This window comes from Aedes albopictus, chromosome 2, assembly GCF_035046485.1.
Source record: "Aedes albopictus strain Foshan chromosome 2, AalbF5, whole genome shotgun sequence".
NCBI classification, from domain to species: Eukaryota; Metazoa; Arthropoda; class Insecta; order Diptera; family Culicidae; genus Aedes; species Aedes albopictus.
In genome coordinates this window covers 10,824,185-10,844,335 of record NC_085137.1, presented here as the reverse complement: position 1 = coordinate 10,844,335, position 20,151 = coordinate 10,824,185, and the positions used below count along the sequence as shown (strand labels likewise).

Here is a 20,151-nt window from a genome sequence, read left to right as displayed (position 1 = left end):
CGCGTGCCGTGCCGGCGTTCTTCCGATGCGTTTCGCGGACATCTTCAAGGAGTATCTATTCAACTCAACTATTCATGGCGTCAAGTTCGTAGCCGATGAGTCGTATCATGTGGCCGAAAGGTAAGGTTGATCCGTTTAGTTTGCATTTCCATCGGAAGGATACTCAAAATTACACCATTCGCTGAATATAAATGAACGAAGAACATGCAAGATTCAAATCAAATTAGACTTTGTAACTTTGGTCTATTCCACGTTAAGTTTTAATCAATGTCTCGCTTTAGCGTGGGTCAAAAATTGCCTTTGCTTCACATCACTTCATTCATTTCATTTATTTAGTATTACATCAAATTCAAGATAAAACTGAATCAACAATATTTCTCCATAATACACGGTTCGTGGCTGCCGCTCTCCATCCTCGGTCGCGCCCGATGCTCGCCAAGTCACGCTCCACCTGGTCCGCCCATCGTGCTCCGGATCAGTTGCAAACACCAGCTTTGCAGGGTTGTTGTCCGGCATTCTTGCAACATGCCCTGCCCACCGTATCCTTCCGGCTTTGGCCACCTTCTTCACACCGTTCTCCTGCACACCGCCAAAGATCGTCCTTAGCACGCGTCGCTCGAAAACTCCGAGTGCTTGCAGGTTCTCCTCGAGCATGGTCCATGTCTCGTGCCCGTAGAGGATTACCGGTCTTATTAGCGTTTTGTACATGGTGCATTTGGTGCGTGGGTGAATCTTTTTCGACCGCAGTTTCTTCTGGAGCCCGTAGTAGGCCCGACTTCCGCTGATGATGCACCTCCTAATTTCACGGCTAACGTTGTTGTCAGCCGTCAGTAAGGATCCGAGGTAGACGAATTCCTCCACCACCTCGAAAGTATCCCCGTTAATCGTAACATTACTACCCAGACGGATCCGGTCGTTTTCGGTTCCGTCTACCAGCATGTACTTTGTTTTTGAGGCATTCACCACCAGTCCGACCTTTGCTGCTTCGCGTTTCAGGCGGGTGTACAGCTCTGCCACCGTTCCAAATGTTCTGGCAATAATGTCCATGTCGTCCGCAAAGCACACAAATTGTCCGGATTTTGTGAAAATCGTTCCCCGGCTGTTGAGCCCGGCTCGTCGCATCACACCTTCCAGAGCGATGTTGAAGAGTAGGCATGAGAGTCCATCACCTTGTCGCAGTCCCCGGCGAGATTCGAATGAACTGGATAGTTCACCCGAAACCCTTACGCAGTTTTGCACACCGTCCATCGTTGCTTTAATCAGTCTAGTCAGCTTCCCAGGAAAGCCGTTTTCGTCCATGATTCTCCATAGCTCTGCGCGGTCGATACTATCGTATGCCGCTTTGAAGTCGATGAACAGATGATGCGTTGGGACCTGGTATTCACGGCATTTCTGGAGGATTTGCCGTACGGTAAAGATCTGGTCCGTTGTCGACCGGCCGTCGATGAAGCCGGCTTGATAACTTCCCACGAACTCATTTATTTTAGGTGACAGACGACGGAAGATGATCTGGGATAGCACTTTGTAGGCAGCATTCAAAATAGTGATCGCCTTGAAGTTCTCACATTCCAAATGGTCGCCTTTCTTGTGAATGGGGTAGATTACCCCTTCCTTCCACTCCTCCGGTAGCTGTTCGGTTTTCCAGATCCTGACTATCAGCCGATGCAGACAGGTGGCCAACTTTTCTGGGCCCATCTTGATGAGTTCAGCTGCGATACCATCCTTACCAGCTGCTTTGTTGGTTTTGAGCTGATGAATGGCATCCTTAACTTCCCTCAGCGTGGGAGTTGGTTCATTTCCGTCCTCCGCTGCACTGGCGTCGTCGTTTCCTCCGTTGTCGTGGGCTCCCGTGCCTACGTTCTCCACGCCGTTCAGGTGCTGATCGAAGTGCTGCTTCCCTTCACACCACTTATTCTACTCGTAAACGGATTCTATGCTTTTTCCCTGAATTTGTGCTCATTTGGGGGAAAATGGAGACTGCACAAGCCCTTCAAAGTTTTATAACCGGTTTTGGTTTCAATTCTTAGGTTTTCATGTTTTTTTTTAGGAAATTCATGTATTGCATTTCTTTGGTGTACTTTGGTGTAGTGTACTGAAAGGCTTTATGTTAACTCAAAAAACGAATTTTCGATAGAAGGCTCGGAGGGTTGAGTCACACATATCAATCAATTCAGTCTAAGATTTCGGCTCAGTTATGCCCATGTGGCGCCCGAGCCTTCCAAATAAACGAATAAGTAATCAACTCAGTCCGACGAATTGAGATGATGTCTGTATCTGTGTATGTATGTCTGTGCACAAAAAGAGTTCATTCACTTTAAAGGCACTTCTTAGTGACAGATTTTGACGTAGGACTACGTCTCTCTTTTCTATACCGGGTGTCATACTAAATTTTCAGAAATCGGCCGCGTTACGTTTGAAGTGGAGATTTTGAGTGTTAATAACTCAGCCATTTCTCGTTCAATTTTCAAAATTTTGGCTCCAATCGATTGGAAATCTTTACACCAATTATGTCCAATATTAACATTTGCTAATTTTCAATAACAAACTATTGAAAAATTGGGAAAAGTGAACCCATGTTTATTCCAGCCAATCACGATCGAGCACATTTTGGATGCTCCCGTCGAATATAAAAGCTACTGCTTCTTCGCATCTTCCCTCATTTGTCTTTGTCGTCTCGAGGTGAACGCATCGAACGAGAGCTGCCCAGTTTCTTCGTTTGCGTTCTCGTCATTCTTCTTTGACGGCCGTGTCGGCTCGGTGGCGGTGGGTTTCGGCACGGGTGCAGACCAAGGAAGTGTTTCAACATCAGATTGATCGACGGTAGTGGCAGAGGCAGCAGCAAAATCCGGAATCGCACCCACGGCAGCAAACGGCTGGCCAATTTTCGACGGCTTCCAGCAAACAGCACGGAGAAATCCAACACGCATTGTGTGGCATGATGAATTGATTTCAATTTCTTCCTAAAACCGTCCATAATTCAAACGGTTCTTTTCAGGACCATCGAAAATGCTTCCTAGAGAGTTAATTGTATAATTTTACTCCATCGACCGAGAAAGTGTAGTGAAAACAAATAGTGAAAGATTAAATTCTTGGTGGTGGTTCAGCAACAGTGAAGGCGATCACTAATCGCATCCACGGCAGCAAGCAGCGGGCCAATTTTCGACGGCGTTCAGCATTCAGCACGGGGAAATCTAACACGCATTGCGTGGCATGATTAATTCATATCAATTTTCTGTCTAAAATCGTCCAATATTCAAACGGTTCTTTTCAGGACCATGGAAAATTATTCCTCAAGAATTGTGAATCAGATAATTATTTCATTCCATCGCTCGGTAAAAGTGTGGTGTAACCGAAAAGTGAAAAATTGCATGCTTGGTGGCCCCGCAACAATAATGATGCCGGCCACTAATGATTCCACCAGGAATTTAGCAACGCTTTATCCTATCCAGACTATTTTTCGGAAACATTGTTTAATTTAACCATTTTTCGAATTAAAATAATCCAAATCTTCCAATACATATTTTGGTTACTTTATTCGTTAAATGAAATTTTCCTCATTTCTCGGTTGAAGTGGTTTGAAGTGGAGGGGCGGGACATGCAAACGAAATAAACTGGAAAGCCAGCTGAATGGGAGGAGCTTCATCTACCAATCTAGGAACATAAAAGCTGTTCCCTCTGATTTCTTTCGTCATTTTCGTTGGATCAGTCAGGCAGGGTGGATGCCACCTCCACAGCTGAGCAGTGGCACATCAACCCAGCCGCAACTCTCGGCTATCGTGCGGATAGCACCAGGAATCTCATCCATGGCAGAAAGCGGCGTACCAGTTTTCGGTGGCATCCTGTATTCAGCAAGGAGAAAATAAACACGCTTCGTGTGACATGATGTTTTCATGCCATTTCGTTCCTAAAATCGTCAATTAATCAAACGGTCCTTTTCAGGATTACCGAAAATAATTACTCAAGAGTTGTAAATCAGATAATTTCATTCCATCAATCGAGAAAAGATTGGTTCAATCGAAAAATGAAAGATTGAATTCCGGCCACTAATCGTTCCACCCAGAATTTAGCAACGCATTGTCCTATCAGAACCATTTTTCATGAAACATTGGGGAGCGTCCAGAAATTGCGTCACGTTTAAAGGGGGGGAGAGGGTCAGCAGAGTGTGACGACCCATACAAAAAATTCAGAGGTCCCATACAAAAAGTGTGACATAGGGATGAGGAGGGGTTGAAAATGACTAATTTTTGTGTTCCGTAATTTAAGGACGATCCCTTATTTTTATTTTTACTTTATTTGTTAAATGAAAATTGTTCTCATTTCTTGGTTGAAAATCGTTTGAAGCGTCCGAAGCATGCGGGGCGGGGTCATGCAATCGAAATAAACTGGAAAGCCAGCCGAATGGGAGGAGCTTCATCTGCTAATCTAGGGGCATCATTGGATCAGTCAGGGAGGGTGATGGTGGATATCACGTCCACGGCTGCACAGTGATAGCACGTCAACTGCGACGAGTGATAGCACCAGGAATCTCATCCACTGATCACGGCTGCGGTGGGCCCGGCAATGGAAGTTACCTCCGCAGCTGAGGAGCTGCTCACCAACCCAGCGACGACTCTCGACTATCTATCTGATACTTAGAACCAGGAATCTCATTCACGGCAGCAGACGGCGGCAGTTTTCTATCAAGGAGAATACATTTTACTAAGGTGGCGCAGATAAACATTGCAAACCACTGGTTGTCTCTTCCACTCTTCTGGTGTTCTTATGCAACTAAAATAGTGACGTCACTATTTCAGTTCCATAAGAACACCAGAAGAATGGAAGAGACAACCAGTGGTTTGCAATGTTTATCTGCGCCGTCTTAGTAAAATGTATTCTCCTTGGTTTTCTATGGCTTCCCGCATTCAGTGCGGATAATTCTGGAGCAACATTTGAAAAGGGCCCAAGAGGTCTTGTGTCTTTTTTTGAAAACGCTCCGTAGGGCATAACAGCAGCCCGCCCACGCAAATGAACACCGTTATCCGAAAGATCGATGTTTGCTCTATCTGATAACGGTCTTAGTTTTTGTGAATAAGCTGATGGGGGCTCAGGAGCGACGTGTGAAGTCATTGTTTACCAATGTTTGTATGCCCTTTTCAAATGTTGCTCCAGAATTTTAAATTGTCTTTCTCAAATCAACCGTTATTTGAACGGACCTTCTCAGGACCAGAGAAAATTATTCCTTAAGAGTTATAAATCGGATAATTTTCGGATATATTCCATCGATCGTTAAAAGTGTAGTTCATTCGAAAAGTGAATGGTTGAATGCTTGGTGGCTCAGCAACAGCAAAATCGATCACTAATCTTTCTACACGAAATTTAGCAACGCATTATCTCATTCGGACAATTGTGCCTGGAACATTGTTTCATTTTAATATTTATCGAATTAAAATGATCTTAAGGACAAGGTATTTGGAGTACATAGCTCAAAATTTCTAGAGCACCGTTTTCTAGAACCGTTGAACGGATTTGGATGAAAATGCATCACGCTTATTGTTCAGTGGTTGTCAACAGCGTGATGCATTTTAATTCAAATCCGTTCAACGGTTCTAAAAAACGGTGCTCTAGAAATTTTGAGCAATGTACTCCAAATACCTTGTCCTTAACTACTCAATACTTCAATTAGTTTATCCGTTCGATTAGAAATTGTTTCAAAGAACGGTTGATTGATCGTTTGAAGCGTCTGACACAATGTGGGCGGGTCATGCAAACGGAATAAACTGGAAAGCCCGCCGAATGGGAGGAGCTTCATCTGCTAATCTAGGGCCATAACAGCTGTTTCCTCTGTTATCTTTCGTCATTTCCCTTGGATCAGTCAAGGATAAGGGGGTGTCACCTCTCAGCTAGGCAGCAGCACACAAACTCAAACACGATGACTCTCGGCTATCGTGGTGGCAGCACCAGGAATCTGATCCACGACAGCAAACGGCCGCAAATCGCATTGCGTGATGAATTCATGCAATTGTTTTCTTCCGTTTTATAAACGGTCTTTTCTAGGATTAGCGAAAATGATTCCTCAAGAGTTATGATTCGGATAATTAAAAGCGACAGACTGAAAGCTTGGTAGTTCAGCAATAGTGAAGTCGGCCACTAATATGTTCTTCCTGGATAAAAACAACGTATTGTCGAAAGAGTTTCACGTTAAACTTTAGTTGAAAAGATCTATCTAACGCCGTTCAATTATCTAATAATTTTATCCGCTCGATGAAAATTCTCTCGTAGAACAGTAATTTGACCATTTCTCTTCAAAACGAAATAACTCTTGAATTAGTCAACATCTTTCCAAGTAACCGAACCAGCTGAATAACAGCTTCTTGAGCTAAAGTTAGCTCAAGAATGATTTGTTTTACTCTTATACAGCAAAAATGTTTGTTGGGCTATGAATGCGTTCAGCGAAAGCGATCACACAACAACTTTACTCAACAAATCAATCCACCATTTGTAATATCATAACAAAAAACATTGTATTATGGAAATATAAAAGTCGGAATCTCGTTCCAGCCTTTGTCCTACGTCAACATTGCGGTTATGTCTCAGACATTACCCACTCCTAGTTTTTTGGATTATAGCTTGAATCGAACCGGAGTTTTACCCCATTATTTAGGCTCAGTGTACCAGTTATGGCTATAGTACCTCAAATTCGCCATAGTTGATTTTCAACCCTTAAAGATACAAATCAACAAGAAAAAAATCGTGAACAACATATCACGATCACAAAAGATGATTGCAATCATTCAAACTTCACAGTTTGCGCAAATTATGGTAGAAATAAATCATTTTCCTTAACTTTTCGGCCTCTTTGCACCCTATTTCGCCATAGTGTACCAGTTATGGCAACTCCCATAAGGAATGCATGTAAATAGTGCGAAGTGGAACCCAAATTAACAAATGTATCCATAACTGGTACAGGGTTCCTATCATTGGCACACGCCGTAATAAATACTAAAAGTAGTTTTGGCTCCGTTTTTATATTTTTCCTGTAAAGTATGCAAACTAATCGATCATTTGACTTATTGTTTACATTCGTCGGTCTTCTTCTTATTTTTGTAGAAATAGTTTTTCTTAGGTAGTGCGATAACTGGTACAGGCACCCTACTTATGAAAGTGGTCCGTATCGGTCAATGCGTTTCGGAGTTATGGCCATTTCAGTGATCCGGACCAGCACCGGTAGAGCTGGCCGTATACAGGGTGTTAGGTTCCTGAGTGCAAACTTTTTAAAGGGTGATAGAGTACCCCATCAGCGTGGTCGTTCTAGTGTTGGTTGGGACATTAAACAGAACTGGCACGATGGCCCTCCGGTGAGACAGGAGTGTTGGCGTAGGCCCAATAAGCCACCCGTAAAGACCCACGCGACGAAATAAGGACTACGATTGGAAACTTGGAACAACAAATTGCAAGTCACTAGATTTCGCAGGATGTGACAGGGTAACTTACGACGAACTACATCCCCGCAACTTCGACATCGTGTCGTTGCAGGAACTTTGTTGGACTGGCCAGAAAGTGTGGAAAAGCGGACATCGAGCGGCTCCCTTCTACCAAAGCTGTGGTACTACTAATGAACTGGGAACAGTATTTATAGTGTTAGGCAAGATATGTACGACAACGTTTGATCGGGTGTCAGCCGATCAACGCAAGTATGTGCATGTTGAGAGTTAAGGGCCGTTTCTTCAACTACAGCATCATCAACGAATGGAGACCTGATGACGAGAAAGAAGCGTTCTACGCACAGTTGGAGCAAACATACGATGGTTGCTCGTCGCGTGACGTGAAAATCGTTGTCGGCGACATGAACGCGCAGATAGGAAGGGAGGAAATGTACCGACCGGTAATCGGCTGAAACAGCCTGCACGCCGTATCGAATGACAACAGCCAGCGATGCGTAAACTTGGCAGCATCCCGTGGTATGGTGGTCCGAAGCACCTTCTTCCCCGCAAAGATATCCACAAAGCCACCTGGAGATCACCCGACCAACAAACAGAAAACCAAATCGACCACGTTCTAATCGACGGTAAATTCTTCTCGGATATAACCAATGTCCGCACATACCGCAGTGCGAATATAGATTCGGGTCACTACTTAGTCGATGTATGCATGCGCTCAAAACTTTCGACAGTTATCGCCACGCGTCGAAGTCGAACGCCGCGGCTCAACATCGAGCAGCTGCGTAACGTAGAAGTGGCTCAAGACTACGCGCAGCAGTTAGCGGTGGCCCTACCAACGGAAGAGCAGCTTGGCGCAGCTACACTTGAAGATGGCTGGAGGGACATCCGATCCGCCATAGGTAGTACCTCGGCTACATCACTAGGCTTCGCGACTCCGAATAACAGAAACGACTGGTACGACGGTGAATGTGAACAGTTGAAAAACGAGAAGAATACATCATGGGCGAGAATGCTGTAACACCGTACGAGAGCGAATGAGGCACGTTACAGACAGGCGCGGAACAGGCAGAACTTCGTGCCGAGATAATCACGGGAATATTCTCACGAGCGAGCGCGAGGTGGTCGAGAGGTGGCGGCAGCATTACGATGAGCACCTCAATGGCGACGTTGCAAGTACCGAAGGTGGCGTGGTAACAGATCTTGGAGTATGTACACAGGACGAAAGACTTCCGGCCCCTGACCTCCAAGTGATTGAAGAGGAGGTTGGCCGGTTGAAAAACAACAAAGCCGCTGGAGCAGATCAATTACCAAGCGAGCTTCTAAAATACGATGGAGAAGCACTGGTGAGAGCACTACACTGGGTCATTACCAAGATTTGGGAGGAGGAAGTATTACCGGAGGAATGGATGGAAGGTTTCGTGTGTCCCATCTTCAAAAAGGGCGACAAGTTGGATTGCGGGAACTACCGCGCGATCACACTACTGAGCGCTGCCTACAAGATATTCTCTCAAATTTTATGCCGCTGTCTATCACCGATTAAGAGAGTTCGTGGGGCAATGTTCGCCATCCGCCAGGTGTTGCAGAAATGCCGCGAATACAACGTGCCCACACATCACTTGTTCATCGATTTCTAATCGGCGTATCAAGAACAGCTACGGTAGATTATGCACGAATACGGATTCCCAGATAAACTGATGCGATTGATCAAGGCGACGATGGATCGAGTGATGTGCGTAGTTCGAGTATCAGGGACACTCTCGAGTCCCTTCGGATCTCGCAGGGTTATGACAAGGTGGTGGTCTTTCGTGCTTGCTGTTTAACATTGTTTTAGAGGGTGTAATGAGGAGAGCTATCTCAAAAACGTTGATTAGATCGGGCACGAAACATGAACTTTACGTGCAGCAGAGGACCAAAGCGTCCTTGAAGTTTTCGTGCGGAAGGTGTTGCGTAGTATCTACAGCTGCTGAGAGAACCAACCATCGCCCACACCGCGAAACTCGGGAGGCTACGGTGGGTCACGTCATCAGGATATCGGATAGCCCGACTAAAATGGTTCTCCAGAGTCATCCGACCGATACAAGAAGACATGGTGCGCAGAAGACGTGGTGGAGGATGATCCTGTGTACAGCAGAGCACACTCAGGGTCAGGACTTAGTCTGATCGGTAAGTTAGTATGATTCACCCGGTGTCAGGCCATTCGGCCGAAGGTCATTAGGCCGAAGGCCATTCGGCCGAAGGTCATTAGGCCGAATGGTCATTAGGCCGAATGGTCATTAGGCCGAATGGTCATTAGGCCGAATGGTCATCAGGCCGAATGGTCATTGGGTCTTCTTCTTGCCGTTACGTCCCCACTGAGACAAAGCCTGCTTCTCAGCTTATTAACTGAGAGCTTCCTCTGCAAATGACCATTTTGCATGTGTGTATCGTGTGACAGGCACGAAGATACTTTATTGATGCTGAATCTACTGATATTTTACCCATGAATTTTTCCTTCTTTTAAATATAGGCTGTTCTTTCTAGTATCATTGCTGAAATAGTTTTTGGCGCTGAAACTGCTGATATTCAATTCATAAATTTTTCCTTCTTTAAAACATAGGCTATTCTTTCTAGTTCCATTGTTAAACTAGTTTTTGTCAAAAATTGTTGGAAAAGGTAAAAACAACGGCTAACTTTCAATTCGTCCTGATGACCATTCGGCCTAATGACCATTCGGCCTAATGACCATTCGGCCTAATGACCCAGCATCGATTCACCCGACCTAGAGACAATGAAGCGATGTGTGAGCATAGCAGTGATCCAGTATACGATGGAGCCGTGTCAGCCCCGTGTATTCATAGCTGATCTGATTGAAGCATGGAAAACATAATCAGGGGCGTTGTAGGGGCCTCAGATGACTTCAGCGGGGTTCTAGATGGTCTCCGAGGTTTCGGGAGCCACAGGTTTCAGGGCGTCCAATGCGTCCAATGGTCTCAGAAGTTTTCCGAGGGGTACCTTGTAACTAATGGGCGATCCCTGCCCAGAACTGGTGAAACCACCTCCTTCAACTGTCTCAGGGTGCGTGCTTGACTATCGCGGCCAAGGAAACAGTTAAACACTTCGATTGAACACAAACCCACTTTATTTCGTTTTCTACACAAACTAGGTACCTTTATTGACTAATCCCACTTTATTGCCTATCTCCTACCTCACTTTTCCTTCTGTTACGCAATCGGCGGGGCCCCTTCTTCGTGCTCCATTACTACACCTTTTTCGACTCTCCTATCGTCGTTATGCTTCGCTGTCGCTTTCCGTTGCACAGTGGGAAAAAATGGACCCAAAACCGCAACTTTTAGAAGCCGCTGATTTGTTAAAGCGTCAAATACCTATTTCTATGTAAAAAATGACAAGGAATCGAATGGTGGTGGTCTCGTTTTGTGCAGACCACGGGAAAGGTCCCATTTCGCCCCATTTCGCATGTTTTGCCCGCATGTTGATCATCAACGGAGACCTTCATATGCTTTCTGGTCAAATTTGGCAACGAAACATGAAAATTAGAATGCATTGGGGCAAAATAGGTCACATCCCTTCCCGGGTTATATGTCTGCGGCAGAGGTTTATCTTTGTTACTATGTTATATTTTGCATTAAAATAGTGCAAAAAAGGCCAAAATGGGGCGAAATGGGACCTTTCCCGTGGTCTGCACAAAACGAGACTACCACCATTCGATTCCTTGTCATTTTTTACATAGAAATAGGTATTTGATGCTTTTCCAAATCAGCGGCTTCTAAAAGTTGCGATTTTGGGTTCATTTTTTTCCCACTGTGGCGTTGGGTATTCGTCACGTCGCGTAAACTCCAGTACACGCTTCCAAAATGGCCGCGCCTCTATTGTTCGGTCGACGGTGCGGCGCACTTGACGGTTTGGTTAACTCCGGACCGCGGTTGGTTCTAACTGGGTGCTTTCGGCAATCCTCCAAACTTGGTAAGGTGGCACTATTCACAGGTAAGCACTGGTTTTAAATCTAGCACAGGGGTTTTGGGGGGGGGGGGAAGGGGGTTGTTTGGGTGATTTTGGCGATTAATGAGGGGCTTGGTCGGAATTATTGTAGGCCTTGGATTACCTGGATGCTTTTTTTGTGACAAAGTCACTTTCACAAACTCTTTTTAGACAAGTTTTAATATCCAACTTTTGCTTGGTTAGCTCACGTTATTGCTGGATTGGTGATGGCGGTTCATGTTCCAAGCCTCCGACCGTGCAGTAATCCGCCCATCATCTTTCCTCCATCATGGCTCCCTTTACACCACCCACAATGGCCACCCAACATGTCCTTCTGCGACGCCTGGTGTTGAGTAGCGGAACTATGTGCTGCGTTACATCAAAGTGGGTGTTGGTTAGTGTCCAGATGTAATATTTAAGCACTTCCTTGGATATATTTTACACAACACACAACGATACACAAAATCACGAAAATCTCACAAATCTTGGACACTTCACACAGCACTGGTTACAACCTGGAGGTTTCCAGAGCATTTCATAGAATCTCACGATCTCAGTGGGTACCTGGAGACATCAGAGACGTTTCAGAGGGGAAGTTCTGGAGGTCTCTGGAGCATTTTAAGGGTCTCAGGTGGTACTTAGAGGTCTCAGTGGCGAGGGGGGGTTGTCTCACAGGATACCTGGAGGCCTCAGGGGTGTTTCAACAAATCTCAAGAGGTTCAGGGGGTTCCATAGGGCCGTGGGTCCAGGGGGTCTCTGGAGCGCTTCATGTGTTTATGGGGGTGCCTGGATGTCTCATAAACAATTCAAGAGGTACCTGGATGTTTAAACAGCGTTTCAATGGGTCTATTGGGGTACCTGGAGGCTAGGAACATTTTAGGTAGTCTCAGAAGATTTAAGGGGGCATCATGGGATCTCGAAGGCGCTTCAGGGAATCTCAGGCGTGTTTTGGGAGTCAATGGGCTTACGTTATGGTCTCAGAGGCGTTTCAGAAGTCATCGGCGGGTGTCAGGCGATAGGGTGGTCTACACTTATATGAAAAACATTTTTTTTTGTAAAATATTACGTCACAGACTAACAGACGTAACACTTCAAACAGTTTTCGAATCAAATCATAGTCACTGAAGCATTTTCTTCCAATGCTGAAAGGACCGGATTTGGCCAACCATAAACTAGGTGGCGGTAGTTGGCAAACGTCAAACTTGAACAGATGGCCAACTATTAACCCTAAAAGGGATACCTGGGGTCCATTGGACCCCAGGCGCCTTTCAGAGCTCGTCTTTGATGGAACACACTCAGCGAGGTGACGAAACTGAGGCCATGAAGGTATCCCTTTTAGGGTTAAACTTTTAAATAGACCATTAAATCGGTGTACGCTGAAAATTATCAGAGTGTTACGTCTATGTGTTTGTGCTTAAGTCTTAACTCCTGAATAGATTGTTTTGGATTCCCAGAAGTTATGTTCAAAATTTGAGCAAAATTGATTTAGCCTAAGGGGGTGCTCAACAAGCTTGAAGTTTGTATGGAAAAACGGGGCCAAATTCCTTCTTCCCATTTTACCATGCAAAACTTCACATTGTTTCCCAAATAATTCATAGAAAAATATAAAAACTTTTACATCTCAAAGAATCTTCTGGATCATCTGCGTGATCGTGTCCTGGTTCGGGTCGGCCCTGCTAATCGACGCCTCGCTGGAAGCCTTCCGCACCAGTGCCATCTCGTTCGTGGTGGAAACCAACTACCGCGATTGGAACACCAAATTTCCGGCGATCGTGGTTTGCGAAATGCGCAACATGGAGCGCATCCAAATGGTTGCCGATGAGTAGGTTGCTTTCCGCGTGTATGTTATTTGCATTTATTTTTAAAAGGTAATTAATCTTTTTTCTGCGAAGGTTGTGGGGCGAAGATCACGACTTCGCGATGGAGGAAGTTCTGAACGAGATTGGTTACTTCCGAGGCGAATCGTACCACACGGTGAACGAGTGCAACGGTGACGAACCGGCGGAAAATTGCTTTTATTCTAACTTTTCGGACTATGCAAGGCTGGTGCGGAGCTCATGTGAGGCAACTTTGGAGCAGTGCTACTGGAACGATGAGCCGTTCGATTGTTGCAAATATTTTCAACCCATGGAGACAGAGCTGGGGCTGTGCTATGCCGTCAATTCCGTGCAGACGAGCGCGAAGAATCCTCTGAAAATCGATATGATTTCGAACAAGTACACCGGTCCGGGGAAGCTGAAGATTACTGTGCTGACGGAGGCGTACGTTTATACTCTGGGGGAGGAAGATGTACCGAATTTGATAACGCCCAAGTCGGAGGTTTTGCTGATTGATTACTATATTGCTTACAAGTAAGTAATCCAAACATTTGAGAATAAGTTTGGCAGCCTTTCAATATCTTTAACCCTTAGAAGCCGGAATTTTTCCAAGCGTTGACATGGAACTTTTTTCTACGTTTTTCTGTTGTTTTGATGGTCAATAGCATAGAAAGGGTAGAATATCATGCAGAATATGTTTGCTGGATGTCCTAGGTCATTCAAACTATTCTTGAGCTTAGATCCTAAAGTCAACGGGTGTAACGGTAACTTCTTTCAGTGTACAAATCTACGATTTGTAATCTATCATGTCCAGTAAGTCTTCTGAATTTTCAATAGACAGTATCAGATCTGTTGGGATATCCTAGGTCATCCAAACTATTCTTGAGCTTAAATCCTAAAGTCGACGGGTGTAACGGTATCTTCTTTCATTATACAAAGCTACTGTTTGTAATCTATCATATCCAGTAAGTCTTCTGAAAGTTCAATAGACAGTATCAGATCAGTCGAGATATCCTAGGTCATCCAAACTGCTCTTGAGTTTAGATCCTAAAGTCTACGGGTGTAAAGGTAACTTCTTTCACTAAACAAAGCTACTATTTGTAATCTATCGTGTCCAGTTATTCTTCTGAAAATTCAATAGACAGTGTCAGATCTGTTGGGATATCCTAGGTCATCCAAACTATTCTTGAGCTTAGATCTTAAAGTCTACGGGTATAACGGTAACTTCTTTCACTATACAAAGCTACGATTTGTAATCTATCATGTCCAGTTAGTCTTCTGAAAATCCAATAGACAGTATCAGATCTGTTGGGGTATCCTAGGTCATCCAAACTATTCTTGAGCTTAGATCTTAAAGTCTACGGATGTAACGGTAGCTTCTTTCAGTATACAATGCTTCGATTTGTAATCTATCATGTCCAGTAAGTCTTATGAAAATTTAATAGGTAGTATCAGATCAGTCGGGATATCCTAGGTCATCCAAACTGTTCTTGGGTATAGATCCTAAAGTCTACGGGTGTAATGGTAACTTATTTCATTATACAAAGCTACTATTTGTAATCTATCAAGTCCAGTAAGTCTTCTGAAAGTTCAATAGATAGTATCAGATCAGTCGGGATATCCTTACGTCACCCAAACTGCTCTTGAGTATAGATCCTAAAGTCTACGGTTGTAACAGCAACTTCTTTCACTATACAAAGCTACTATTTATAATCTATCTCGTCCAATAAATCTTCTGAATGTTCAATGGGCATCATAAGATCATCCGGGGCCATTCAAACTATTATGATGTACAATATCTAGCATCTACAGCAATAGAATTTTCTGTTTTGGCTATATAGAGTTATTTTGCATAATCTTCTATACTTACTGGAGCTGACAGAATACAACCAGAGACTACAACATAGCTAAATTATCAAAAAAAAAAAAAAAAAAAACTATTGCGTAACATTACTATCTGAAACGAAATAGCCTCATGTCACAATGGTTGTTTTTATCAACTAAGCTTCATAGCAGTAAAAAAGCCCATAATATCTAAAAATATATAACAACTCTTATTGCTCCTCCAACTACTTTGGTAAGTACAGTGGATTATGTAACACTACTTAACGTAGTGGAAAAAGCTATTATCACAAGTGTAGACCTGAAGCTATGGTCTCCGGAGTAGTGTTGTTGATCTGGAATATCACAAAACTATCTTGAAATGACTCATGATATGCCAGGGCAATTACAGATTACAGTTTCAGGATAGTTTGGACGACTCTCAATGTCCCAAAGGTTCATAATAATATCTAGTAGATTTCAGGTTGGTTCAGCTACCACGATTGATTATGAAACGTTACTCAGTATGTCAGATATAGTTGATGTTATGAGTGTAGACCTGAAGTTCTGAACTCCAAGATAGTTTGGCTGACCTGGAACATTCCCATAGTGTCTTTAAATGAAATTTGAGATTTCAATAGCTTCACGGATCTCAGCAGATTATGCAATACTAATATTTATGGTGAAAACGCATAAAGTTTTTTTTTGTAGATTTGAAGGACTTCATTATAGAACAGTTTTGACGAACCTGAATGTCTCAAAGGTTTATAATAAACAAGTAGACTTCAGATTGGTCCAGTAACCATGGATAAATATGCAACGTTACTCAGTATAGCAGGTACGGCTGTTGTTACGAGTGTAGACCTGAAGTTAGGAACTCAAAGGTAGTTTGGCTGACCTGGGATATCCCTGACATTTGAGATTTCAGGAGCTTCATGAATCCCAGCAGATTGCAATACTTTTACTTATGGCGAAAACACATAAAGTTATTCTTGTCGATTTGAAGGATTTCATTATAGAACAGTTTGGACGATCCTGAATGCCCCAAAGGTTTGTAATAAAATAATAATCTTCAGATTGCTCCAATAACTATGGTTGATTGTGCAACGTTACTCAGTATAACAGATGGCTCTTGTTACAAGTGTAGACTGAAGTTCTGTCTGTCTGTCTGTCTGTCTGTCTGTCTGTCTGTCTGTCTGTCTGTCTGTCTGTCTGTCTGTCTGTCTGTCTGTCTGTCTGTCTGTCTGTCTGTCTGTCTGTCTGTCTGTCTGTCTGTCTGTCTGTCTGTCTGTCTGTCTGTCTGTCTGTCTGTCTGTCTGTCTGTCTGTCTGTCTGTCTGTCTGTCTGTCTGTCTGTCTGTCTGTCTGTCTGTCTGTCTGTCTGTCTGTCTGTCTGTCTGTCTGTCTGTCTGTCTGTCTGTCTGTCTGTCTGTCTGTCTGTCTGTCTGTCTGTCTGTCTGTCTGTCTGTCTGTCTGTCTGTCTGTCTGTCTGTCTGTCTGTCTGTCTGTCTGTCTGTCTGTCTGTCTGTCTGTCTGTCTGTCTGTCTGTCTGTCTGTCTGTCTGTCTGTCTGTCTGTCTGTCTGTCTGTCTGTCTGTCTGTCTGTCTGTCTGTCTGTCTGTCTGTCTGTCTGTCTGTCTGTCTGTCTGTCTGTCTGTCTGTCTGTCTGTCTGTCTGTCTGTCTGTCTGTCTGTCTGTCTGTCTGTCTGTCTGTCTGTCTGTCTGTCTGTCTGTCTGTCTGTCTGTCTGTCTGTCTGTCTGTCTGTCTGTCTGTCTGTCTGTCTGTCTGTCTGTCTGTCTGTCTGTCTGTCTGTCTGTCTGTCTGTCTGTCTGTCTGTCTGTCTGTCTGTCTGTCTGTCTGTCTGTCTGTCTGTCTGTCTGTCTGTCTGTCTGTCTGTCTGTCTGTCTGTCTGTCTGTCTGTCTGTCTGTCTGTCTGTCTGTCTGTCTGTCTGTCTGTCTGTCTGTCTGTCTGTCTGTCTGTCTGTCTGTCTGTCTGTCTGTCTGTCTGTCTGTCTGTCTGTCTGTCTGTCTGTCTGTCTGTCTGTCTGTCTGTCTGTCTGTCTGTCTGTCTGTCTGTCTGTCTGTCTGTCTGTCTGTCTGTCTGTCTGTCTGTCTGTCTGTCTGTCTGTCTGTCTGTCTGTCTGTCTGTCTGTCTGTCTGTCTGTCTGTCTGTCTGTCTGTCTGTCTGTCTGTCTGTCTGTCTGTCTGTCTGTCTGTCTGTCTGTCTGTCTGTCTGTCTGTCTGTCTGTCTGTCTGTCTGTCTGTCTGTCTGTCTGTCTGTCTGTCTGTCTGTCTGTCTGTCTGTCTGTCTGTCTGTCTGTCTGTCTGTCTGTCTGTCTGTCTGTCTGTCTGTCTGTCTGTCTGTCTGTCTGTCTGTCTGTCTGTCTGTCTGTCTGTCTGTCTGTCTGTCTGTCTGTCTGTCTGTCTGTCTGTCTGTCTGTCTGTCTGTCTGTCTGTCTGTCTGTCTGTCTGTCTGTCTGTCTGTCTGTCTGTCTGTCTGTCTGTCTGTCTGTCTGTCTGTCTGTCTGTCTGTCTGTCTGTCTGTCTGTCTGTCTGTCTGTCTGTCTGTCTGTCTGTCTGTCTGTCTGTCTGTCTGTCTGTCTGTCTGTCTGTCTGTCTGTCTGTCTGTCTGTCTGTCTGTCTGTCTGTCTGTCTGTCTGTCTGTCTGTCTGTCTGTCTGTCTGTAGTACGACGTTTGATGGGACAGCTAAGTCATTTAATTTAATCTACAAACATTATTTCACTTTCAGTGAACAGTTTTTTGTTCGTGTAGTACGAGATTAGATTTCGAGGTAAACACATTATTTATGAAATCTTGTTTGATTCTGTCAGACGTCAAATATCCATCAAAGACATCGAAAACGACCCGGAAACAAAGCAGATCAGCGTTCAGCAACGCAAGTGCCGCTACCCGGACGAGAACATCTTGGACGTCCACGCCTACTACAGCTACAGCGCCTGCTCGGTGCAGTGCAGGAAGGACAAGCAGCTGCAAATCTGCAACTGCACCAGCCATCTCATGCCGAACACAGGTTAGTTAAGCGACTGGCAAATTAAAAACCGTCATAGTTTTAAATGTTAACCTGAAAACTCGTCTCCGTTGCGCGAATGAAATTTATCGATTGCCATTAAAATCGAAAAATTGCTTTTCCTCAACTCTTCGCCATAATATATAGATCCCGCCCTCAAGTGCAACATGAGCGGGCTGGTCTGCCTGAATGCCCACTACGAGGAGCTGACCATCGTCATCCCCAAGTGGTCCACCGGGAAGCAGGGGGTCGTCTGCGACTGTTTGCCCTCGTGCACCGAGGTGGACATGGCGATCGTGCACGATTCGCGTGAAAGTATCTACAACCCGGAAAATCGCTACTCGACCATCGAGATCGAACTGGCCGCGCTGCCGACGGAACGCTACAAGCGCAATGTGGTGCGTGGACGGCTCGACCTGGTGGGTAAGTGTCACATGTCGGTAGAAGTTGGACTAATCTAATCTGGACGGGATATTTTTTTCTTTCTTTCGTTTCTTTGGCAGTATCGGTGGGAGGGACTACGGGGCTGTTCGTCGGAGCCAGTTTGCTCTCGTTTGTCGAGATTGTGTACTATTTTACGATCCGTCCCTACGGGACAGTTTTCATGAGGAAGCACCGTGGAAATCAAAGAGCTCGCTAGGAGTTCGATAAAAGTCACAAAACTGTGCTGCAATTACAGTGTATGCCATTCAGCTTAAGCTTTAACAAGTACTTCTGCAAGACACATGGCATGCTTCGTTAGATAAATGTACTACTCGTGTTGAAATAATCATCTTTTTGCAACTCGTTGTAGAAATAACTATAACATACTCTTTACGTTTTAAAGACACCCTGGATCCGGAACTTGATGTGGAGTGAACCACTGTACATACTTCCCTTGCCATGCCGTTAAAGCCACACCTCTGCTGTTGAGACCTGCTCGTTGTACTACACTTTCCAGAGCATTGTTAAACCACAGACAAACAGACGTAACACTTTGAACATTTTTCGATTCAAATCATAGTCACGGAAACATATTCGCCCAATGCTAAAAGGAATATGTTTGGCCGACCACCAACTAGGTGGCGGTAGTGAGCAAACGTCAAACTCCAACAAAAACTATGCGAGCGCCACAGTTGAACAGTTGGCCAACTATCAAATTTTGAAGAAGATCGTTAAATCGGTGTACGATGGAAATTATCAGAGTGTTACGTCTGTTTGTCTGTGGTTAAACGTTAGGCAGGAATATGAGGTTGTATATTTAACTACAAACTGCGCAACAAAAACAAAAATAAAATCATTCACTGAACCTAAATGTATAGATTGCAATAGACGTCTCCCAATGACCCTAAGAAGAGTAAAATAGCTAATAGTTTTTTGTCATAATTTGCGCAAAGTGCCTTTTTAACTAAATCTGCACCCGAGCAGGTGGTAGCCAAACAAGCCACTCAACAGTGTACCTATTCATGTCTTAAGAGCACCATCATCACCCGGCTCTCGTTGGAGGAGGCCACCGCGCTCACGACCTACTGTTTTATAATACATACTGCGCATATTTGTGGCGCTTACGGCTTCTTAGACGACTCACCCGACGATCAGTGAAATGAAAGAGATACACATTTACCTACAAACACACTAATCGCTTCGGTTTGCCAAGCCTCATCCATCGCGTCTATGCCGCACCAGACCCGCCGCGACCCGGAGAAAATCCAAACAAATACAAACTGCTCACGACGACGACGTGACGTCCGCCGCCGCCGCCGCGGAGAGCACGGAAATGAGACAGAAACCATGCCGCTTCTACATTTGCCTATATGGAGCTCGCTTAAGTCCCACATGGGGTGTAGGTACCCCCTCTACAGAGCGCAAGAGGCAGCGCTGCCCTGTGGAGCGCTGTAAAAAGTGCGGGTGTCGCGAGTAGCTAAAAGAGGTTCGTCGCTTACAAACCTACCACCCACCACAGTCGCTGCTGTTGCAGTGGGCAATTCGTCGCAGATAGGCTCCTAATAGATTTCGGAGCGTCGCATGTCCGTGTGCAGTGTACTCTCCAACTAAAAAGGAATCAACTACTCCGTTGATTCTGTTTCAGGGGTTTGCAAGTTGGATACGCACG

General features: G+C 44.7%; 1 protein-coding gene across 1 annotated transcript; it reads left to right on the top strand.

Annotated features, from left to right (window-relative positions):
• The first annotated feature begins 3 nt into the window (after positions 1 to 3).
• On the top strand, positions 4 to 19,933 carry LOC115253886 (sodium channel protein Nach). Its single transcript, XM_029873341.2, has 6 exons — positions 4 to 120; positions 13,021 to 13,215; positions 13,286 to 13,744; positions 17,863 to 18,062; positions 18,207 to 18,482; positions 18,563 to 19,933. Exons 1-6 carry the CDS (start codon positions 26 to 28, stop codon positions 18,697 to 18,699), a joined length of 1,362 nt encoding a protein of 453 aa, XP_029729201.2. The 5' UTR covers positions 4 to 25; the 3' UTR covers positions 18,700 to 19,933.
• Positions 19,934 to 20,151: the final 218 nt, after the last annotated feature.